The sequence below is a fragment of the Crocodylus siamensis genome, chromosome 11 (genome assembly GCF_052110815.1).
Source record: "Crocodylus siamensis isolate JL-2025a chromosome 11, ASM5211081v1, whole genome shotgun sequence".
In the NCBI taxonomy this organism is placed as follows: Eukaryota; Metazoa; Chordata; order Crocodylia; family Crocodylidae; genus Crocodylus; species Crocodylus siamensis.
Window position 1 is genome coordinate 13,750,842 of NC_143405.1, and position 25,018 is coordinate 13,775,859.

General features: G+C 43.6%; 1 protein-coding gene across 3 annotated transcripts in view; it reads right to left on the reverse strand.

The window, feature by feature from the left end:
- Positions 1-25,018, reverse strand: part of PAPPA (pappalysin 1) — a 238,127-nt gene that overhangs the window by 69,062 nt on the left and 144,047 nt on the right. For all 3 annotated transcript variants that reach the window (XR_016438474.1, XM_090021909.1, XM_090021910.1), the window contains exons 11-13: positions 7,129-7,242; positions 5,856-5,991; positions 2,020-2,233 (exon numbers count right to left, since the gene is read on the reverse strand). Coding sequence is in view for 2 of the 3 variants with exons in the window: in XM_090021909.1 (XP_089878035.1) it covers positions 2,020-2,233; positions 5,856-5,991; positions 7,129-7,242 (464 nt within the window). In the remaining variant the exon portion in view is untranslated. The remainder of the gene's footprint in view (positions 1-2,019; positions 2,234-5,855; positions 5,992-7,128; positions 7,243-25,018) is intronic.

Below are 25,018 nucleotides of genomic sequence, written 5' to 3' on the forward strand. Positions count from 1 at the left end.
GGGACAATGACAAGCTGTTTATATCTAGGGAGAAAATTTCTCTTAAAAAAACCCCATATAAATGAGATGAAAAGGACAAGGAGAGTGGGAGATCAGGGAAAACAGCTGGAAGCTGTTCAGACAAAGAAAGTGAGCGAAAGGCGGCATGTATTTGTGCGAGGGGGAGAGACCTGCTGGGACTTTAGACCAGTCCTAATGTACCTTTCCCCATGCTCTGGGCTCATCTGAACTATATCATGGTGCCCCAAGCGGTCCCACCATAGGACAGTTTGGATCCTTCCCAGCAGAGTCTGATCCAAAGTGCACTGAAGGCAACAGAAAGGCTGCAATTGACTTCAACAGGCTTTAAATTAGACCTTTGTTTTAAAAGCCTTTAGGTCCTTATAGGAACTTAGAAGCTTTATATATAATATACCATTTTTTATCCATAAAATGGATGCTCTACAGTTTTGCTGCTTTGAATAGGTGAAGCTGTCATTTGGGGACCAAATTAGCTGAAGCTTCCAGTGGTTCAGTGTATCATTAAAAAAAAAGGGAAAAAAAAGGTTAAAAAAAACAGTGGGCAGCTATTATTATTTACAATTATTAAAAGATAAAGATGTATAATAGTAAATGATGTATTGAAAATATATTGTGAATTATAAAGAAATGTTTCTACAGGTTAGTTTGCTGGGAGGATGCATTTTTTCTATTGAGGGAATAACTTTTCTAGACACACAACACTTGCACTTTTATAATAAATAGTTCAATTACTACTGAACATTGAGGGGGGAGGAAAGAAAGCAAGAGAGAGAGAAATGGGGCCCATTTTTTCTGAGTCCTGTCAGCCTCCATGCTGCTTCTAGCTACCTCCTACCCCTGCATCTCCCTCTCTCTCTCCGCCTTCTGCACTGGGATTTGGCCAACTTCCACAGCTAGACCTCTCATCTGAAACTTGATCTTGCTGTCTTTGGGCCTCTGAATTTATACAGCTTATTGCACAGAATGATCAGACTCCTTGAATCTAGGTCAGAACACACTGACTGGATTGATTTAGCTATAGATATACTTTTCTTCCCTCCCCTTCCCCCTTCTCAGAATAAAAGCAGGTCCTGAAAAGCCAGGTCAGAAAGCTATCACAAACTGGACAGTACTCCTACGAGGCAGATCAGGGGCTTGCTGGGCAATTCAAACTAGCTTGTTTTACTGTTACTGGTTTTCCTGTTTGAATGTTACTTGCAGCTTTGGGCAGGCTGAAGAAAATGTATCTTTTAAAGGTTTTGCTAAATTTTCCCTGCTTGCTTTTGCTGCCTTGCTGAAAGGATCCAGGAGATTGTGGAGAGAGAGGCTGTGAAATGTCACCACCGCTGTGGGATGCAAAGCGGAGATGGGGAGGGGCGGGTGGTGATCTATTGATCTGGCTCTAATATCAACAACAATAAAGTAGTAGCCATAAACTTATAGTGCTTTTCATCCTGGAAGGTCCCAAAGAGCTTTTCAGAGAGTGGGCCTGATCCTAGAAGTGCGGAGGGCCCTTAACTGAAAAAACACAGAGAGCAGTATGCACTAGGGATTTATCCCCAGGTGTTATGCCTCTTCTCTTGCAGAAGTAGGCTAAATATAAGCATGGGAATCGCTTTATTCATCACAGAAGGGCAGCCATGTCTGTGGCCGAATGCGGTAGCTGTTTAACAGCATGAAGATTGCTTCATGCACAGCAATTTAGCTGAAGGGCTACGATGTGATTGGCTAAAGTGGCACCTTATTGGAGAAAGTATGCCGTGTTAACTGGACACCATTCCAGCTCATAACAGAAGAGAAAGGAGGAGGAAATAATTTACTAACAGTATCCCCTGTGGGTTAAATACGCCATCCATCCTGGTCAATGAGAACACTGCTGTTTTTACCAGCAACACAAAGGGGTCAGCAGAGTTCAGGCCCCTGGCCCCTCCTGTCTCTTTTTAACCTCTTGATCAGATCCAGTGGAGCACAAAGTCAGTGGGTGGCTAGGGGAAGAAGGAAGCAGGCTGACAGGCTCACCTCTGCTCAGCTGGGCTGTAGGTCTGTCCTCTCTGACAGCTGCTGATGGTGATGGGGTCGAAGTTGTGAAAGGAGCGCAGGGCCACCCCGGAGATGGCCACAAACTGGGAGTTGAAGCTAATCAGGACAGCCTGGGTGTGGTAGAAAGGGTGACTGAGGTCATGGATCACGGGGATAATCAGGGGATTGTTCCTGCAGCTCAGAACGTGGACACCTGTCAGAAGAAAGGCAAGATCAGAGGACAGGGGTCTTTTCACAATGACACTCCTATGCCACTGGCATTTGAGAAGCATGTCATCCTCATGGAAGACCCCTAGAGAACAGTTATGACAAACGTGCCTATCGGGTTTGTTTTTGGAATCATCCCACGGGTTTTTTCCTTGAATCCTATGGAACGCTCCACACAAAGGCCGTGTCAGTCTCTCGGGTTAATTCTGTAGGCCGGGCTGGAGAACAATGTCTTTAGAATCCTGTTACATTTCTATTGCACCCTATTAAATCAGAAGCAGCCACAATGACGGAAACGGAGTTACGCTCTTGTAAAAACAGTGCAAGTAGGAAGACAGTTAGACCCTTTATGTTACACATCTAATTGTGCCAGCAGAATGGGGAGCTTTGTGCATAATGGGCAGTTTACCAGCAGTTTGTTTGCAGCTGTGTGTGTCATTACCCACTGGATGCAGGATATTTTGGACCCCTTCTGTGCATGCCCTAGCTTTTGTTTGTTGTTTGTTTTAAATAAAATAGCTTTTGGCTTTTCCTTAATAGGACAAGGACGAGTGGAGTCTGGAGAGGGATACTGGCACGTGGTGGGTACGGTGAAGATTTAAAGGTGACCCTCTCTGACAAGAATATAAATCAAAGATTGTGGGGTCTGCCAAGGTGGACGTGCCAAACAACTGCTGTGAGATACTGCGCAGCCTTCTCACCTCGTTAACTCTAGTAGGAGAGGAGGACACTCAACAGCACTCAGCAGATGCTCAGCACTGCACAGCATAGGCCACTGACACAAAAAGACTTCAGTGGGCCAAAATCACTCCAGGAGTAACCCTACTGATTTCTTTCGAGTTACTACAGGACTATACCTGGCTGTAAATCCACTGACTCCAGTTGGTTGTACCAAGGAGGGATATTGAGCTTTCTTTCCCAACCCCCTGTGGAATTGCTGTAAGGATCTATTTGGCTCCCACTTCATTCACCTTGCTGGAGTTTCACCAGCAATGAATTTGGTCCAGAGCTTTTGGCCACGCTGATACATTTATGAATTTGAAAATGCGTTCTATTTGTGTGTTTAACTGACTCTGGGATTTTTCTTTTTTAGTCCAGCTTTCTTAATTCAAGAGAGAGAGAGAAAAAAAGAGAGGACTTTTTTCCCCGCTTGGAAAGGGATTTCCTGTGAATTAAGACAGACTTCTGATTATTCTCTTTAAACTTCTCCCTCCCTCTTTTTTTTTTTTTTATTTCCCACTTCTTCCTGTAATAAAAAGGGCTCTTTTCTCCTTTTGCTTTCTATCTGACCCTGAAATAACCTCACTGTCTGCTTGCCTCCCACAGGTCTTTTGAGATGAGCTCCCTGTGGAAAGGTGCAGGTTTCCCGCTTAGGAACAGGTGCGGTTCATTCTTAAAACTCCTTGGATTCCAAATACTTTGGACGTTTCTGTCTTCTCTGATGGAAAGCCAGAAAGTCCTGACTTTGTCTGAGGCTGTTTGTTCACTTCAATCTCCTGCGCTTAGATGTCCATCACAAAACAGATGATTGTGGCTTGCTTTAACTGGTACTTTTGCTCCCCATGAAGGGGACTAGGATTGAATGGGTCATGGCCAGTGTACTATTCTTTCTCACCTAAAGGGAGCCAACAGAGACAGGAATGGTACATACAGGACAAATCAGCAGTGGTTAGAGCTAGCTGCCTGCTTGAACTGACTGCACAACTTTTAGCACCTCTTCCAAAGTTTGCAGCGTCTGAATCTTGGGAGATGCTTTTCAGATGCTCTTTGGCTACAGCCTGTGGCTGAGACTTTTTTCCTCATCACAGCTCTGCTGTACAGGACTCAATGGAAGTTTCCCTTCATCTTCTGAGAAGAGTAAAATAGCACAATGCAAATGTCACTTCTGCAACTGTCAGGCAGCATAGGGATACCCAAACTAGCTTTAAACTACAGGGTTTTGGGTACCCGTAATCCAGAGCTCTGTGCTGGTTATGTTACCAGGATTCGAGTGTGGACTGACTCCTATTCTGATCCTGACCTCTACTTACGGCTCTCTGCCAGGTCTTATAGTACAAAGAGTGCAAGGGCACAGAATGGGACTGACGCAGCCGACAGTACTCAGCCAAAGCAGCCAGTGAAGTCAACAAGGATCCCGACTGAGGAACAACTACTGAGCTGGGCCCTGCCTGTATCTCCCTTCCATTAAGCTAAGAAATCACTGTAGTCTGCTGGCCCCTGGAGAGGTCAGAGGGGCTTTTCCATCATGAAAGCAGTGTCTTAAGTATGAAGATTTGCAGGCGTCAGTTTGGGCTGTGCCAAACACATGTTGCAATATTTTGAAGGATTTCAAAACTTTGCCCTTGATTCCCTTTCCTGCTTCTCTTCTCTCTCAGTGTGTGTCTCTCTCCAAACAAGTTGTGTATTAGATGTTACTTAGCAGGGCCAGCTCAACTTTCATTTATTTTTCAGAGGGTAGCAGCTACAATCCTACTACAAGTCATTCCCCTGGGAAAGGGGGAGGATGCTACTGACCCAGAGTACTCAAGGAAACCCATGCAGCTAAGACAATGGGCTTATCTATCTGAGTTGCATTCAAATGTAAAGGGAAGTCCCATATATAAATTCTTCCATGCTCCTCTCCAAATGAACCCTTATATAGGCTTCCTTTTGCTTCATGCCCAATCAATGTTACAAAGTGTAAGTTATGAGTGAGATAACTGTCCAGCACCCCTTGACTTGCTCTGGTCCCATTCTCTTCCTCTTCACAAACACAGTGGTGATATGAACTATGCAGCCCCCCTCAAAAAAAAAGAAAAAAGAAAAAAAGAAACATGATCCTGGTTTGTCGGAATAGTTTTGTTTGTTTGAAATCAGATTAAAACCAGCATCCCTCGGGCATACCCATCAGGGACCCAGGCTGGGTTCAAAGGAAATGCTATTGTGTACTCAGTGAAAGTACACTGAACCGAAGATATTCTGGCATTTTGATGATGACACGTTATTTTGTTGAAAACTTCTGACTGGGTCTAATAAGAATATATAAGAAGAAGGGAAATTTAGAAGGGAGCCTGGAAAAAGCAATCCCTTACACTCCAGTCACCACAGCACCTTGGGAAAAGAAATTATATAACGGCAGGGGGACTTGTTCATATATCAATATCTATATGTAGATATCTATATAGATACCATGTTATCTACCTATATAGCAAGAGCCACTCCAAAAGAGGCATTACAACAGATGTTCAGAACTCAGGATGCAGCATGCTAAATTATTTTGGAAACCTGCCTGTAAATGTGACTAAAGGAGTTGCTGGGGGCAGAATACTTTTGCAAACATGGTCCTTATTTTGGTGCCCCAAGGGGAGTTAAACCTGTCTGAGGATATACCTCACAGGGACTAATTGCTGAGCAGCCTCTGGGTAAAATGACACCAGAACACACTCAATAAGCCCCGGCTTTTAGAGATTTAACAAAAACTTTCACTGCTGGCTTTCTGGTCCAGTGACCCCCATCTGATGCTGGAGAAGCCGAGTAGGAGTACCCTGTGAATGGGGATAGGAGTGGATGGAGGAAACAGAGGAAGCCTATGAAAGAAGAAAGGCAATGCTCAGTGGAAAACATCTCACCGAGATCATGGCTTTGGTCCTTGGTGTCAAACAGTTGCACATTGATGGTTTCCTGCTTCTGATCCAGATAGTATGTTCCATCAGTGACCAAGTGCACAATGACTGCAGCAGCTACCATAGGTTGTGAAAAAAAGGTCTGTGAAAGAGAGAGCAAGCAAAGAGGATAAGGTGCAGAACTGAGCTGCTTTATACCTTTTTAAATGCAATAGCGAAAACAATCTATGTATAATCAAAATTTTTATCGCGGGCCACAGAAAATCTTCTCTTCCATTCTCTCCTTTTGCTCAGCCATGTCTGTCTCTTGGGGAAAATGTAAGGCACTAAACTGAGGACCTCCAGATTTAAACACAGCAGCTGCTAAGCTACTGCTTGAATTAGGCCACTTCTTTATGCTTTTAAAATTGGCTTTAAAGTGACTTAATGCCCTTTTGCACTGCTTTAATACTGCAGCCGTTTGCACATGTTGGCGGAGTAATGCGCTTTGATGGCGGACTGTTTGCTTGTGTCAGTGGTGTAATGCACGTTCAATGACTCTGGGACGCAGCAACATAAAACATCTCCAAGACGGTACTGTTTGCCATGGAGGGAAGCACTGGGCCCTGTGCAACTCAGGGGCTGTGCAGGCAGGCTCCACTGAAGGAAAAAAAAAATAAGTGGCAAGCCTGATCTTTTTCTCCCACCTGCCAGAGCCTGCCTGAGCTGTGAGGGGGCCTGGTGCTTTCCTCCACAGCTGCGGTGCCCTCTGGGACCACACACGGCAGGTGCTTGCAGGTGGGTGCTGCCGCTGCCATAGAGGGAAGCACCAATGCTCCTCTCCCTGCAGCTTAGGGACTGCGTGGCCTGTTGGCAGCTTGCCCTCCCCTCCCTGCTGCCAGAGAGGCAGGTAAGGGTCAGGCCCAACCTTTGTGTACATGCCATGGCGGTTTACTTCACCCTAAATTGAAGTGATGTTTTTAAAGACCCACTGCTTCAATTTAAGGAGGATTAAACTGAAGTAAACCCCCATGGCATGTACAAATGCCCTCAGAGGTATGGCTCTATAGCAGGGCTCTGTAACAGCTCACATCCTCTTTAGCTCAAGACCAGAGTGGGAACTAGCAATATACCTTCAGCCATGGGTTACATGTGTGACCTTTGTATTATTCATACACATGGTAATTTAAAGAAAATAATATGTCTGTCCTGCAAAGTCTGTTTCCCTGCTGGAGAATCTCTGAACTAGTTAGAGGAGGAGAAGACCTCAGCATTGTACTGGTCACTGTGCGCCTCTTACCTTGAGCCAGAAAATGGTCTGAGCTATATGTGAATACTGAAAGTTGGCTGTGCATGGATACCAGGCGTACTGAGACACACCGTCACTCAGGTCAATCACTTTTGTTCGGCACAGCTGGACCAAAAGAAAGAAAAGGTAAAATATGTTAAAATGGATTGAGGTTCACATATAAAATAGGTATTTTTTTTTTCCAAGAGGTAGATGGGCGCAAGATATGCTGGAATAACAGTGAAAACAATTGGAAATGATACTTCCAGTACACACATTTATTCATAAATCATTATCTTTAGGTTTTCCCCCTCACTGGTCTTTTCCAAAATAATCCATAAATGGGAACAAAAGACTCACAGTGGTAACAAGAAATGCAAAACTTTTAAACTCTTGGTTCAGAGATGATACCTTTTATTAGACCAACTAAGAAATCCCTCCCCCCCCCAAAAAAAAAGATTTATCTTTTGCAATTTCTTAGTTGGTCTAATAAAAGGTATCATCTCTGAACCAAAAGTTTTAGAGTTTTGCATTTCTTTTTGTCTCAGCCCAACACAGCTACCAAATACATCCCTGAAACAGTGGTAACAAAACACTCACAGCAGGGCTAAGGGTGAGGTTTTCAAAGTGCTCAGCTTAGTTTTGCTTTCATTGAAGTCAACTGCTATCTCCTTCCTTTGAAGTCAGAGCACTGGGCACTTTTGAAAATCCCACACTAAAATGACAGGCAGACAGACAAACAGAAAGATGAATTGCAAAAAGCACTCCTTGGCAACCACTCACTGTGTCCTTCTATTTAAAACCTGCCTGTTTCTAACTGTATCTAGCTGGCCTTCTCTCTGGGGTGGCTACAGACTGCCCTGTGAAACTGCAGAGAAGTGCAGCCAGGAATGCACTTTGTCCACTTTCCAACTCAGTCTTGTTAATCAATCTTCTTAATTACAATCACCTTATTACATCCACCAGCCATCCCAGCACAGCCAGGTTGAAGAAGAGCTTGCAGTCCCACTGACATATGCACAAAGCTCTCTTGTAAAGAGGAAGCATGATGAATCTTAAATGATGGGAGAACTGTAGCACAAGCATGGAAGATACGGAAAAGGTGCCAGAAGACATAAGGTTGGAGTGTTGTTGTAGCTGTGATGGTCCAAATAATGACATGGATTTCCCCTTGCAGCACTGCAACTCAGCAAGGCTGTTTTTAAAATGAAAGCACATGTCTGTGATGCCCCAAAGCGCTGTCCCTGGAGTGCAAGCATGGCCAGACTGCAGCACTTTGAATATTAAAACCACAACTGAATTGGTAGGATGCCTTCCATTTGAGGCTCTCAGTGCATTTTCAGGGGTATTAATTAAGCCTCCCAAGTCCTTGGCAAACTGAGTAAATGGCATTCTTATCTTGTGAAACTGAGGCACGGAGAGAAGAAGACTTTTTCTTTGTGGTGGTCACACAATAAATTGGTTGCAGAGACAAGAACACAGTCCAAGAGGCCAAACCTGCCCCCTCCCCCCCGCCCCGACTGTGTTAACTGCTTCACTACTTTTCTTCTTCCAAAACGGCACCAAAAAGGATGCTAAGGCCTTGCCTCGGCAAACCCCTTGACTGGGTGGAGCTGCATTCCCTTGGGTGCAACTGCAGATCTGATTGCAAGACTTGAACTAGGGCCTAAACTGCAGAACCCGCTGTAAATAACCCATTCCCAGCGAGGAGTGCATTGTTCCTGACAAAAATGAAACAAGAGGATTAGCAGAGCTATTTTGATAGTGAAAAATACAATGGCTGTTCAGTAGTGATGCACAGAGCTCCGTGCCGTGTCTCTGCAGGCTAAATCAAGGCAATGCTAAAAGGGCTTGAAATGCTCAGGAATGGAGCAATCGGATTGGCCAAAAGTGAGGTAATGACTTCTATAATTTGAATCCCGAAAGGCCCAGCGCAGAGGAATCTATGGGCAAAACATAAATCAGCTTTAATGGGCTGGAAGATTTTTAGTTTATTTATTTTTTTAAAACAACTGGGACCAAGCTTCATTGAGGCTAGCCAGTGGATAGTGTTACATTTTACAACAGTGCAAGACTTTACATAAACTATCTTTGGCATTTGAAATCCAGTCCAGCAATTCAACATGTATCATTTCGGAATTCTCCTTTCTTGCATTTTCAGCAGCCCCTCGCTCTTGTTGGGAGTGTGTGTGGCATGGTTTTTATTTTAATACCTACTCAGCTAGGGAATATATCTTACCCACATCTGCAATTTATATGGGCACAGACCTTTTTGACATGAACAAAGGCATCATTAGTTTTAATATAGTTTTGTTCTCATTCTTGTCTCTCCACTAACACTACCAACCCAAAGACCTGGCTGAAAGAAACAAGAGGACTGGGGTTTGGCTCATTTTAACTGCCACTTGGGTGAGATAGGTAACAACCACTATTAAGACCTGGCCTGAGCTTTCACCAAAAATTTGATCCAAACCCAAAACAAACTGCTGTTGAGGTACAGAAAAGCTCTGATAACTTTTTAAATACCTCATTTGCAAACGTTGGGAACCTTTACGCTTCCTGTTTCTCTCTGAGACTATGAGGAGGAACCTGAATACGTCACAAGAAAGCCCACTCCTCGGGTATTTCTAGTTCAATTTTGAAAACTCCGGAGATCAGGCTAGTGTGAACAAGGTTCAGATAAGTTCACAGCCTGAGATGGGTCTGAGGCTGACTTATCTCCACTCCTTCAAACAATTCAAAACACTTCCAGGAGTGTCTAATTTGGAAGCCAGCTATGATTGTGAGGGGTCTAAGCAAGTCTAACTAAGACTCGAGAAGTGTTGTCTGCACCAGAAGGACAGGTTTCAGCACTGGAGTTATCAGTTTTAAGCACATTTCTCTAGTGTGGACACATTTCTAAGGCTTTGGCAATAACAGCCATATTAGATCAACCATCCCACTTGCTGACAGACTTTACCATCTCAAAAGCCCTTCTAAGTTTGCCTGGTAAATGCACACCCTTTGCATGTCCAACCCATAATGATTGCCAGAATACACCTGAAAAAAGTTTATTAATTACTTGCTAGAAGCATTTTTCACACACAAGGATCATTGGAAGAATAAAGAATAGACAACAATACTGAGGCCATTATTATTGGAAAGCCATTATTTTTAAGCTACAACTGAGCAACACAGGGTAGCAAAGTACACAAGGAGGGACATACAGAAAGAAAGAAAATGGGACAGAGGGATGAGAAGATGGAGCATGGCTGCATCCCCTAACTTTGCAAATGGAAAAAGTAACACAGCTATTTCTATTACAGTGGGGCAAATTCTAAAGAAATCCATATTAATGAGAAATGACCCGTTTCCCACTATTGTCCACTGATGTTTGCAACAACTATGCAAAGTAGAAGACAATGCACCTGACAGATAGGAACGGAGGGATAGATGGATGTATTTCATGTCAAAGGAAGTTACCAAATGCAAAGTATTTTGCGCTTATAATGCCTGAGCTACTGAGCAAGGGCATTTTTACTCGCTGATAGGTATCCAGGTCAAGATACCCAGATTGTATTTGGGCTACAAGCTTACTCTCTGCTCCTCCAGTATCTGGGGAGGATTCATGGTTACTGAAATCCCATGTCAAACTCCTCTCTAGAAAGCTGCTTTCAGTTAAAGGAGTTAACAAAGTCTGCTCCTTTCAGAGGGTTTTAATCCAGTTGGTCTTCCACCCACACACTTTGTACACAGAAGTGGAGAGACAGAGCGAACAAGGGCAGAGAGTGTTGTGGTATTCTCCCACACAAGGGAATGCCTTGAGGTTTCCCTTTGACTGATTTATACAACCCTTTGTCAATCACAAGCCCAACATGTTCCTCAAGCCTCCTCTTCAGTTTTCTTCCTCTTGCCCAAAGGGACTTGGGAATCTGTCATGCCAAAAGGAAAAAAAAAAGGATGCACCAAGGGTTCTCTTTTCATCTCCATGTCTCTAAGGCAAGTAGGCCTTTGAAAAGAGAGCAATTCAAACAATGTTCTGCATTTCAACACACGTTACCACTTCCAACCGCTGTAGAAAAAAAGTACAGGGGGGAAGGATGCTCCAGGTGTAAGGCACTACAAGAAGACTCAACAGAGCTGGCTCAGTCACAGACCTCCTGAATCCTTGAGTGAATCGCTGAGGACCGTATCTTGTTCTATCTCTTGGGTGCCCAAGTAGCATGTAGGCATTTAAATGTGAACCTACTCCAGTCCCAGAAATAAATGTTATTAAGTCTACTTCTGTGGTGGGTCTTAGCCTTAAGAAACCACTAAAAGCAGGTAGGAAGAGGAAGGGCTTCCAACCCTTTCTATTAATGTTTTTCCAGGGACATAAGCCAAGTGGAACAGGATCACACTTAGATGCCATTTAGAGCTCATAATGGATGGAACAGGATCTGTGCCTCATTTTCCCCATGTGCAAGGTGAAAATAATATTTTCCTACCTTGTAGCGATGTTGTAAGGATATAATCCACTAATGAGTGGGGCATCCAGAAACACCGATGATAAAGGACAAGTAAGAACCCAAATATATGTAAATATGTAGATCTGCCTCTGCAAGAAAGTGTGACAATCTCCTACCCTGGAAATCTTCAAGAGGACACTAGACAGTCACCTTGCTGGGGTCACCTGACCCCCAGTTGTCTTTCCTGCTTGATGCAGGGGGCTGGACCCGGTGATCTTCCAAGGTCCCTTCCGGCCGTACAGCCTATGAATGTATGAATCATCTCACCCAGCTGGTCTTCTTCAGGGGGGATAGCCAGGCCAGTACATACTCTGTATGCCTGGGGGATTTAATCCCTTGTGTAGCTATAACAATGCAACTCCCAAAAACAAACAAGCAAAACTGCCACTTGTACCCTACTTAAAACTGGCCCAAAACAAAAAAGGTAGCTTATCCTGCCTGTGCCCATCTACATCAGGGTTTGTATTAGTGCAGCTACCCACCTTGGTAGTGACAGATGCCTGTCAGTGAAGCAAATCTCTGGTATTTAGACAAGACCACAATCTAAACTTATTTGTTCTCACAAGTTCCACATGATGGGGCTTTGTCCAAGTAAGGCCTCAATGCTGGCGGTTTGCTAAGCGGTAATCACAACACCAGTGTCTCAACATAGTGGTGGAGGGGAGTTGACTTTGGGAGGAGACAGGTTAAAGTGGGGAGAGTGTTTTGTACAGCAAGCTGCCTTCTGTCTTTAGTGGGAGACTCTATTCAAGTGATTCTTCTATGTACTGCTACAGTAATAAAACTGTTTTTGGGATTGTTTTGAGATGAAAGATGCTGTACACAATCCTGCTTGCGAAACAGAAAGCACAAAACGAGTCTGAACAGGGGCTACTGTCACAACTCACAGTGACAGGTGTATTTGTGCTGGGACATGAAGTCCTGAACAGCGATTGTGGGAAGACAGGGAAACCTCACCATTCAACATAGAGGCCCGCGGGGGCACAAACTGAGTGTGTTCAGCTCTCTACGGAGCGAACTAAAAATTGCCACAATAGTAAAAACCAGTTCAATTTCTGAGGTTTCTAGCTGGCTTCACTGCAGAATATTCTTTATATTCATCCTAGCAAATTTGTCCACAGGCCAGCTTTGAACTGTAATGCCAGAGAATCCCAACTGTGGACTTAAGAGACATCTCACTGTCTCCCTCGCAGACCAGAAGTTTAACTCTTTGATGTCAGAGTTGGGGTTTGTCATGTAAGAGGACATAGTCTCAAATACTTAATTGCTTCTGCAGACCCAAGATTTACTCAAGGACGCTAAGCTTCGATGTAGCAGGCGATTTTCAGAAAGAAGCTTGTTCGCTTACAGCCTACGATTAATGCTAAGTTCACTCCCATAAGGACATCACAAGATTCACCTGCTGCTGCACAGTAGCCTAGTGAGTTCTCAAAGCTTTCTGCTGCTACAGTTTTCTCCTCATTTAGGGTATGAAGTGGGGACCGCAGTTACAGAAAAGTGAAACACTGTGTATACCAATGGTGAGAGAGTCAGCAAAAGGATCCTTTCCTACCCCCCCACAAATCTGGTAGCTTATCTGAACTACCCAAACATCAGGAGCCTGCAGACCTGGGACAGAAATCTCACAGAACAGACTTACTCCTGAGACAGCCAGCAATTCTGCTCCAGGTCCCGGCCATAAACACTATGAACAGCTTTCCCCCTAGTATTTTGAAACGTGTCATTCTTGTCCTGTGCAGAACCAAGAAGTAGCAAAACAGAGGTGATTTTAGTAGTTTAGAAATTCAGTAAAGGCCCATGTCTTGTCTGCCTGTAAGCCTTCAGGTAAATATTCAATATGCTTCCTCACCCCCACCCCACAGATTGTTCTGTTCATTCCTAAATTAGGCTTCTCTTGCCTGCTTTTCTTGTATATTTGTTGGAACGGACAAACGCTTGGGATAAAGTAAGAAAAACTATGGCACGGCTGCTGTCCTTCAAGCCAAAGAACTGTATGCAGCTCATCAACAGCCCTACTTTTTCAACTGGAGGTTGTTTTATCCCCTGGGTTAACACACTGAATCCATATTTTACTCCCAGATTCAGCTGGCTCAAAAGCGAGAGGAAATTTCATCTGTCAGTATCACTGGGGTAGCTCACTTTTGGCTTGGGGACTGGGAACAAAACCTATGTCTCCTGCATAAGGATATCCTCAGTTGTGGAGCTAGTTCTCAGTACTGATAGTTTCTGTTTGAATCTAGTATAGCTGATGGTATCTGAAACTTGAAAGCTGCCATGCTACTGGTCAGGGGCTGTCAATACTTATGGTCAGCACTCACTTGACTAATTATCACTTTGACAGATACAACAGCAATTTTCCTAGAAAAGGACCCCAATTTTCCACGGACCATCTTTAAAATTGTGTTCATTGAAATGTGACCTTTATCCATGTCGAAACAACATGACTGATCTCACATTGCTTTTACGGTGATGTAACTCTGTTGGCTTCAGTGGAATCCTCCTTGATTTATACCAGCGTAACCGAGATGAGGATATATTCCTTTTATTTTAACAACAGCAAAAACAATGGCATGTATTTCCACGGGGAAATTACCTTATCAAGCATATTGCTTATGAAAAGGGATTATGAAAAGAGGAATCTAATTGGCAGTGATAGGAGAAGACAGCCATATCCTCATCTACAAACTGGTTTAGCTTTCTAGAATTTAAAGCTCTCTACATCTGCTGAAGGCCCAGACTACATGTGTGTTCAATATTACTACAGGACTCAAGGTGTTGTTAATATAACATTATTGAGAAACTTGGTTATTTCACCCCAAAGACTTTTCAGGAATGTTGTATTTGGATTTTTAAATCATGTGGATTTTTGCTGTTTGGATTTTGCTTTGATTTTCTGAGACCCCACAACTCAAAGCAAAATTAATATAAAACCAATGACTTTCAAATCAAAATCACATGAAATCATGAACTTCCCATAGTATCCATGCAAAACCATAAATCACCTTGGATTGGCTCAGAACCAGGCCCACAATGGCTTAACTCTTTCCCCAGATGTGCTCAAGAGGCCTGTGATCCTAATTGAACCTTTGGACAAACCTGGGTTGAGTTTTCTGAGTTTGTAACAAAGGCCCAAACCCTGTGATTTTGCTTAGTACAGAGCATTAATCAGTAACCAATGCAAAAAAAAAAAAAATCATACCTGCGATAACCTGCTTTAATAGTCAGATGACACAACTCTTTCTGTGAATAAAGATTCGGTATTGCACAGGTCTTTGTGGAATCACCGACACCAGTACAAATAAGTGTGAGTGGTAGCAACTGGTATTGGAAAGTGGAGAACAACAAAGAATGGGAGTTCGCTTGAAGTATATGGGTGTCCAGCATAACTGAGTATGTTGCACTGTATTTCTGTTTATGTACATCAGGTTACTGTTTATGTAGCAGGGTCCTTTGGAATAAAGATGCTGCATTCAGAGAACTGTGCCACCTCTCCTAGATGTGTTAGAAATTGCTCTAATGAAGCAAGGTCTTGTGACTAGGGGGTAAATAGTGTCTGTTTTCCAGTAGGAGACGGTTTAATTTCAAATTTCCAAATATCCCCACAAGTTACAATTGCCAGCTAAAGGCATGGAGCCCATGGAGGATGCAACTTGAGAACAGGACCCTTATACCTTTACTCCCTGAGCATGGGCCACTCCTGTTAGAGCTAAAAGAAACTCTCAACCAGTTCTATGCAGCAAGAGATCTTGCAACCCTCTTTCATAGCACCATTCATGCACTGCCAACTGAGAAGTGGTTTAGCAGATTTTATCTCCCATCTGCTAGAAGCCATCACATTGCCACTGGCACAGCTGGATTCCCAGAGTAAGGATCTCTTAACCTGAAGCACTCAAAGTCTACCTGAGAGTAGTAGCTCACTGGTGCAGCATGGTTAAAGTCTATTGATTTCTGTAGCCAGCACCATAAGTGATGCATCTAGCATCACATCAGGCCACCTTTCACTCCCCCCACCCAAACGACCAGGTGCAACTGCTTCAAATAGAGGTAGCCATCAGCACAAGCCCAGAGCAGGCCATGAACTCACAACCCCAACATAACCACAAAATACCGTACCCATCGTGCTTGCATGCCCCTTAGCACCACTTATAACAGAAGCTCCATCTAACAGCTGGCCAGGGCATGTATTCATGCTGCTACAAAGAGAAACAATCCAGTTTAAAAAACTCTTAAATGGTTAGAGCAAAGAACCTCTTAAGCAACACCCATCTGACAGCTATTTGCACTAGGAAGTCAGTATGTCAAAAGCAGAGAAATCTGGCATAAAAGTCATGTAGAAATACATGCAAAAAATCCCACCTTAATGGGTATAACTCAGCTCACTTACACTGGTGTGGCACTCGTTCAAGTCAGGACAGAATCGGGCCAGTTTCGATGTACCCAGGAGCTTCCTCTCCCTGCCCTCTCATAAATGTGACAGTAATGATGAACTCTCATGTATAAAATATACAGCCAGCTACAAAAACCTGGACAGAATAATGATGACAAATCCAGAAGGAGCTCTAGTAAGTTTGGTAGCTCTCGACCATAATAGTATAAAAATTGAGAAGACACCTGGACAGCAAAGATATTTGAGCCTCCTTAAACAATGAACACAATTTCAAATAAGAAAAGAAATAACAGTTTTAAACTAGTAAACTGGAAGAGAAGAACCCAGTTCTCCTATGCTGGACCAGACCTAACTTCTACTGGCTACAAGGACAGCAGACTCTAATCAGGTGCCTGACCAGTGACCACCACGTCACTCTCTTAACATCCAAACTGCACAAAGCAGCATCTGCCAAAATGGTAGCCTGAGGGTTATTTGAGACAGCAAAAGTGCCCTCCATGCTTTCAGAAGATTTCTAACTAAGCTTTGCCTGTGGCTGCAACAAACAGCTGTGCATTGGTTAATGTCAGCTCTGACCACACCGCCCCATTCAGGAAAGGTCAAAAGAATGATTTTTCACTTAAAAACATCTGTGTGTTAAAAGAACAGAACTTCCTCATGTGCGGAAAACTATTTTCAGCATTAATCATGTTTTAAATAGTGTATAGTGTTTTTTTACCAATTAAATATGCTGTATTAACTATACACAACCCCCAACACACAGCTCTTCCACGTTAGAAACACTGAAGGCACAAATCTCTCTCCCCCTGTCTTTGTCTCCTTTCCCCTCTCTTAACTGCATAACTCTCTGCAATGGTCTGACAGCTAATGAGGGAAACACCCCGTTGCCTTTCTTCAGTACATGAGGACTTAACCAGGCCTCACATCATAAGGGTATCGTGAGAGAAGGCTGCATTTGCTCAGGCCAATTGGATGCATGCAGGGAGACAATACATGGGGTGAATTAAACAACAAGGGGGAAGTAAGTGATGGAGTTGTTAGAGGTGTGTGTGAAGATACGTGTGTGTGTTTCTTGGGGAGCAGGTAGGCATTCCAGCAGTCAGCTTATTTTGGTCTCACACACAAGTACTTGGACATACATCCACACATGGCAATGACAATTAAAACCGTTCTGTGGCTTGTTTCTTTCTGTATATCTGATGATATAGTTTGTGGTATACAAATGAGAAAGATCACACTTACTTCCCAGGGCTGTTCCAGCTGTCGTTCCAAAACTGCTGACTAACACAACTGATGCCACAAAGCTGAGTGAGCTCCCCTAAATGAGTTGGACCATCCAGTAAGACTCTTCCTAAAGCAGCAGCCAGTTGCTTCCTTTGGCATTCAGCATTCACATCTGCATCCAAGTACAGTTTTGCTGCAGGTGTTTGGGGAAGCCTGACACATTTATGTGATTGCAAAACAGTTCTGGTTGATCTGATGAGCTTCAAACTTTGATTAATTAAACCCAAAGATAGTTTAGAGAATTTCTTCATAGATTATACCAGGACAAGGGAGTTCACACAAACTTCAGTCCCAGCTGTTTCCAACAGAAGTTACGTAGGGATTAAAGCAGGATTAAAACTTGTGAGAAGAAGCTCACAACTACTCCAAACTCAATTTCTCCCAGGAGTAATCATTAAAGAGGACAGAGTAGGAGGAACTTTGCAAAGGAACTCACATCTGCCATAGCCTCAGCTTTTCCCATCAGAAATCACTACTGGGGAGAGAAGAAAAACTCCATATTCCAGGGCCTTTCTTCCAGTAAGCTATGGAAGGAATTGTGTGGGTCTGCAGTCTATCAGGAAAATAACTACTTGGTTCTCAGGGCCAGATTTCCAGACACTTAGGAGCCTAATGATGCAGACAGTGGCCTAGTGGGATTTTCAAATCAGATCAAAACTAAGAAAATGCCGACCTTCCACTGAAGTACAATGGGAGATAGATGACTAACCAATTGAGGTATTTTTGTAAACCCTAAAGACCTAGCTGCACCTTTAAGAGCCTAAATATTTTTGAAAATCTGATTGACTTCCAAGGTTTGCATTAAAGCATGAGGGAATTTAGTTTCCCATATTTCACTCAAATTGGAAGCTAAGATCCTATTTTAGAAACAGAGATGCACAAGCTGAGGTCACATGAGATGCACGAGTTCAAGCAAGTCACTGTGTGCACAAACACACAGCTGAGCACAGAAAGTAGGCGATTACCAATTCCACCTATGAAATCACCTGCTTGCACGTGAGCATGTGTGTTTTGCTGCCACAATCACAGCACAGAACTGGGGAATAGAAGTGAAATCTATTCCTAGCTCTGAGTTGCTGCGTGATGGTGAACTCATCAACTCCACTCTGTGCCTTCGTATCTGGGTAAAATAGAGACATTATTTTTGTCCTGCTTCAAAAGGGTGATGCAAGGATAATTAACAAGTGATAATGAAGCATGTTGAGACCTTCTGCCTGAAGTGCAAAGTGTTATGAAGTACAGGCAGGCTGTAAACCACTTACATGCAGTAGTTACTCATAAGAGCAGTAGCCCTGAAACAAAACTGAAATGTTCTGCATAAATGCAGGTTCCCTCCAACACACCCTTTTTCATGCTGGATCTGCTTGTGAAAACAACTGAGTGTGGGTAAAAGGTGTACCTCACGGCCCTAAGGTCCTATTTGAAAAATGTCTTTTTAAGAACCTACTGGTACTGTCATGGACATGGCGCAGCTTGTGTTGATCTCAATGGGAGTAGCACCCATTTACTTGAAGGGAGAATTTAACTTTGCTTTAAAAATGTTGAGGATGCACCAAGGTTAATGAGATGATTTGACAGGAAACAGTGAAAATCAGGCCAACATTTTCACAAGTGGCCCTTCAGTATTTAGGACGCAAGGTGTGACACCAGAAACCAATGGAAACATTTTGTGTCAGCTGAGGATATGACCCTAAGTGCTACATTTTCAACAGCAGCTACTGATTTGGGATGCCTGACTTGAGATTCTTTTTAAAGTGCCTTGGTTTTCAGATAGTGCTGACTGAGCACCCAACCTCTGAAAATCATGCCTCGTTAAGGAGTCTCGAGCTGGACACCCAAACATTGAGAGACACCCCAAATTAGTGGCCTCCTATAACAATGTGGGCCTAAATGCCTACATTGCCCTGAACAAGTAGTGCAGACAATCCTTCATTTAAGAGAAAAAATAAATTCTCCACTGCTGGCATGAGAAAGTTTACTTTCAGGCTTAAAGAAATGAGTGTGTGGTTTTGAGAATGGCATTCCGTTCTGCTGAAGAATAGCACCCTGCCTGTCTGTATATCTGTGGCTTTGTAGCTACATTACAATCTTGGAGAGCTCTGTTTACATATTTTACATGTTTTCTTGTGCAGAACATGAAACCAAATTATATAGTAAAGGCCATTATGGCTTTGCTCCTGCTCCCTCTTTGTCCTCTTCCTCAGATTATTTTTTTTTTAATACAATCAAAAATAATCTACAAGCATATTTTTAACCTGGCTTGATTGATTGGCAGTGTTTTATTCCCTGTTGCCAAGGGAAATCATGCAAACTACTAGTGAAGCCATATGATGGGGAGAGTGAGAAGAGAGTTGCAGAGGGGGTGGGAAGAGAAATGCTGAGACCCCTTCATGCGTGAACAATGTGGATGTGTCGATGCATTTATGAACAATTGTTCTACTCAGAAGGGAGAGGGACCCGAGGCAAACAATCTGGATGGGATGTAGGGGAGCTGTCCCGTGCTCACTGCTATATATACTCTGAATCAAAAGGGTTCTGACCAGTAGCAGGAGCTGGAGGGGCCACAGCAAAGGAAGGGGGTGTTTCCATTCATAAAGGTTTATGCTAACAATCATTTCCCTTTTCCTATAAGACCAGGAGTTCAAGTGTGTGTGTGTGTGTGTGTGTGAGTGTGAAAGACATGATAAAATGAAATACTGCTTTTCTTAACATGCTATTGAGACTTTTTATTAGTAAAGAAAACATTTAAATTTCTTTATGTCTTCTAGTAAATTCAATCTTTAAGTAGAAATGACCTGGAATTCTAACTTTATTTTGTTACTGGAAATGTCTCTGGGTCACAAGAGAGACTGAACCAGTTTCTAGCACCTGGAGATTTTGGGTTTGACCATCACTGAAGAGGTCAGAGCGAACTTCTCTCAGAGTCCTGATGGCTGCTTTGCTCTCTGCATCATCCTTTGTTTCTTTTATCTATTTTCTGTACAGTACACAAAGGGAACACAGTGTACCAGCCCCTGGTACTCACTGTTCCATTCCCCTTAGATGACTTGCATATGTGCTCTTGAAAAATGATTCTAAAAAACTAGTGGAGGAGGGGAGGAAGAAAAAAAAAATCCCTTGAGTATTTAGTAAAAATGCTTAGAATCTCCTTTGACATCTCATTGTGTTTCCTCTCTGTCTTTTCCTTACACAAAGCAGCTAGAGGCTACTTCATTAGCTGGGTAGACTGAGTGGTTTACTACTGCAGGGGTCAAATAAGTACAGAAGGGAATGGGGGTGGGGAAAATCATTACATGCTCCAACTGGAAATGGAGTCAGGTGGTTGGCATCATACTTTTTTTTTTACTATCCAATCTTAGATGTTCAGTAAAGGTCGTTTTCAGCCTTCTATCTACAATACAGCCTCTTCTTGTCTGACAACACACACAGAAATCCAGTTCTCATTCAATTTTGCTTTGAGCGGTAGATTTCCTCAAAAGCCTGATCTCAGTTGTGCACGGGAGGGTTGGGGTATCATCGTCAGTGCACATCCTTGCAGCATTCTGGGCTCAAGGAGCTGTTGGTGTTTTACACAGGACAGGGGACAGAGCAATAACGGGCCTAGGTAGATGGTATGTGCAGGCTCCCTGGTCAGCACAGCACAACTATGACAAAAAAAAGCATCACCTTTGGCAAAATGGACTGCAAATCATGTTTTTCCAGTGAGAGAGATCATAAGAAGTTTTCCGGCCATTAAGAAGAGTGAAATCTTGGAACAGCCTCCCAAGAAGAGTAATGGGAGCATAACACTGAACTAGTTTTACAGCTTAGCTCAGTGAGTCTAGGAATGAGATTGAAGTGGTTGCCTGAAGTAGCAGGAGACTGGATTTGCTGTCTTAGGATGCCCCTTCCATTCCTGTTTTCTGAGGAACTGACCCAAACAGGACCCAAACCTTTCATTAGGTTTGGACATGTTAGGATTAACTTAACTTTTCAAGTGTCACTGAACTATCTGGTAGGGCTGTGAGAAGCTTCGGTCCCTGATTCAATCTGGTGGAGATTCAGATCGATTCGGTGGCTAAATCTCTGAATCCGAATTGAATCAGAGGATCCTTTAATCAAATTGGAACCCTCTGAATTGATTCAGAGAGATTTGGAAAGATTCAGAGATTCGGCCATAGATGCAGCTTTAAATGTTTTTTCTAGGTACCAGGCAGTTCGTGAATGTTGTGATACTGGGGTGGATGGAGAGCCCCACAGAAGTGCAGGGGGCTCCCCAGTGCACTCGGCAGCAGACCCAGAAGTGGACCAAAAGCACTTGCGCTCCACTTCCGGGTCCGCCAGGGAGTGTGCAGTGGGGTGGGGGAGGGATGGCGCACTCCCCTGGCTCAGCAATTGGTGCCTCCTGGGTCTGGGGGGGCACCTGGGGTCCCCCCAGTGGCTGATCACTGAATCAGGGGAGGTGCAGGAAGGCCCCCCAGTGCACTCCTGGTGGACCCAAAAGTGGAGCGGAAATACTTCTGGTCCACTTCTGGGTTCACTGCGAGCACTGTCCCCGCCCCGGGCTCCTGTGGGACACTCCATCCGCCCCAGCACCGCAGGGTTCACAAGCTGTGCTGGTACCTCAAAGTATGTAGAAAAAACATGTAAATCTGTGTCTATGTCCAAATTGCTGATTCTCCAAGTTAGCATCAAATCTTCAGATTTGGATCCGGCTGAATCAAACTGGGGACAGTGATCCAAATCAATGAATCGAATCACTGTCCCTGATTTGGGCCAAATCTGAATCAAATACATCCCATTTTGCACACTCCTACTATCTAGATCTTGGAAAATGAGTTTAATTCTATGCAGCAGAGTGACCAAATTGGAAGTCGGGGAGGGGGCAGGTTCTCTTCTGGCCCGATGGACAACATTGAGCAAGTCTCAATGCTTCAGTTTCCCTGGATGGTTCCGATGTGGCTTAATTAAGTAATAGCTGTAAAATGCTCATGTATACCAGCTGATATGTAAAGTATAATTATGAAAACTACAGAGTGGAGGTTCTAGGACCGACTGCCCTTCTGAGACTTCCATCAAAGTTTTGCACCTGGGGAAAGAAAAGAGCCCGCTGTCAGACACAACACCTGACTGAAGTGGCCTGCTGAGGCTTCTTGGCTGTAGTGGAATTGTGGGTGGGGTACAGCCAAGGCAGCAGCTTCTAGACGATGTTCTTCACGCCTCGGGGAGAGGTGGTGCTAGGATGGCAAGGAGGTCACTGCATTACATTGACCCCTGCCACCTGAAGAAAAGCCACCACTGAAGACAGAGAAGTGCTTTGGCTATGGACCTGGTCCGCAAGAGCTGGATAAACATACTGAAGCGATACCAAGCCTTTTGGTTGGTGCAGTGCTCTGAATCACTCTACAGAGGAAAACCTACATTCTTTTGCAACAGAAAGCAAACCATATTAACTCCTCTTTTTCCAGAACCAGCTTCTATTCACTCATGGTTCCTCCATTAACAGTTCTTAGTGTGAATCTGCACTCAACCCAGGGGCCAGCAGTTCAAAACCCTGGTTGGGCTATAAATAACCACAACATTTGCAAAGCAAATCAGCTTATTAAAAACGGGGATTATTTCTCCCTCCAAGCACAACAGAAATTTTACCACTGAAGAGTAAAAACACTTGGCTGCGAATGGAGAAGTTCAAAAAGGGACACTTGCAGAGCCAAGAGATGGACACCCTCCCTCTTCTCAGCAAGGTCCCCCCTAAAGGAAGAGGATGGGTTCTCAATTAGAAGTAGCAGGTTTCCTCTCTTCCCCATCCTCAGTCAGGATGATTATATTTATTGGCATTACCAAATCTCTGGGGAATTCTCTTCTGAGCAATATTTATTAACTGAAATAAAACTGTGTGGCAGAGACCAGGGGAGTGGATTCTTCATCTGTCTCTTCAACTGCATAACTTTATTGTCTCTCTATTTTTTCTACCACCCTGGTGGTCCCTGTTTTGTTTTGCTTTGCTATTGCTTCCATTATTCAGGGCTCCCTCTTTCTTCTGGTGTGCAGCATTTCTGTAGGTCAGGGTTTTCTGTCAGTAGTAAAACAACATGGTTATTATAAGGCTCATGGGTGGCTGCAACTGTGAGGAGTTAGAGAGGGGATCTTTGTTTTGAGAGATAGTAAAAGGCCTCTACCATATCAGGTGATCCCTAGGCAGTGCTGTGTGTTAGTAAGCCTTGAAGCTAATAGCCAGAGAGAAACACATGGTCTGTCTATACCAGGCCGCCTGAATAAAAAAATCCTCTTTTGGATAAATGACACAACAGCTCTGTCCTTTTTCTATACAGGCAATACAGGTACTGGCAAAAAACATAAGCTGAATATTTACATGATGACTTGCTGTAATCAACTTCTGCACATTGGGAGGAAATGCAATCAAGGTCTGCTAAGCTATTTAGAGGCTGGCACTTTAGGTCGCCAATGCAAACATTGGCTTCTGGGTCCCACACACCATGTTGCTATAACTGGGATGATAACAACTGTGGCTCTCTGTAAGTGTAACAATAAGCTATCCAAAGATTCTCTTTTTATTCCTTTATTAAAACCACTTAAAGGCTCAATGGGAATTAAACCACAAAAGAGTTAGCCATCCGCAAGTGGGAGCAGTGCCAGAGAGAGGTGAGGTGAAATGGCCTCCCAGGCCTCCTGTGGTCATTCTGCGCACGCGAGTACTCCATCTGCTTTTCACTCATAAAATAGTGGATTTCCCTTCAAAAGATCTCCAAGGTAAACAATCTTTCCTGAAACCAGCCTGTCAGAGTTTGTGTGGACTTCCTGTAAAGGATACGAGTGAAGGCGATTCTGTGTTAAAAAAGTTCCTCTAAAAAGCACTGGGTGCGGGGAGAGAAGAAGAAAAACTGCACAACCTTTTCTAAAAGAGAGAGGGGGAAAAAAACCCCCTTTTTCTTGTGTTCTTGGAAATAAAGAGCACACTCACATGATGAGGATGTTGGCTGAATCCATGACGGCTACATTTTGGGGCGCCTTTTCAAATCCCAAAGGAAAGCAGTGCGATTTCCAAGTCACCTTCCATCTACTACACACTAGACTTTCTCTCTGAAAATTCCCACTAACATAGCATCACCAAAGACAAAAAGGATGGGGATGTTACCTCAGATCAAGAAATAAGCTTTTAAACACTTTTCCATCTTAATTTAGAGATTTTTAACTTGGGGCACAGAGGATCACCTCCAGTCTAGTATTTCTTATTAGTAACTGGAAAAGGGACCATGATTAGATCCCAGAAGCTTCCGAACAGGCTCCCAGGAGGGTCCCACTATGCAAAAGCTGCTAAGTTTTTTTTGTTTTTTGTTTTTTTTGGGGGGAGGGGGGGGCGTTCAGTCTACAAGGTAACAACAATTGGGTACCAGAGCCCACTTATCTACTTGCTTATATTATCTCTCCCACTAAACCTTCACAATAGAACAACAATGAGAAACTGGGAGAAAAAGTACTAGCAAAAACAAAGGGGATCACACCATTGGTTGTGTGAATCAACCTCCACTCTACCAACTTCAGTGGAGCTTCACTGAGGTTCATCAGCCATGGACGTACCCTAAACTCTGTGAAGAGCTACATTTCCCACAGAAACTATCAATAGAAGAAGAATGGGTGCATCTACATGTGCTATTAATTTGAAGTAGGCTTACCATGCAGTAAAAATGCTGTGCTGCAAGTCTACCTGGGGAGCACATCTACACGCTCTCCCTCTTGGGAGCAG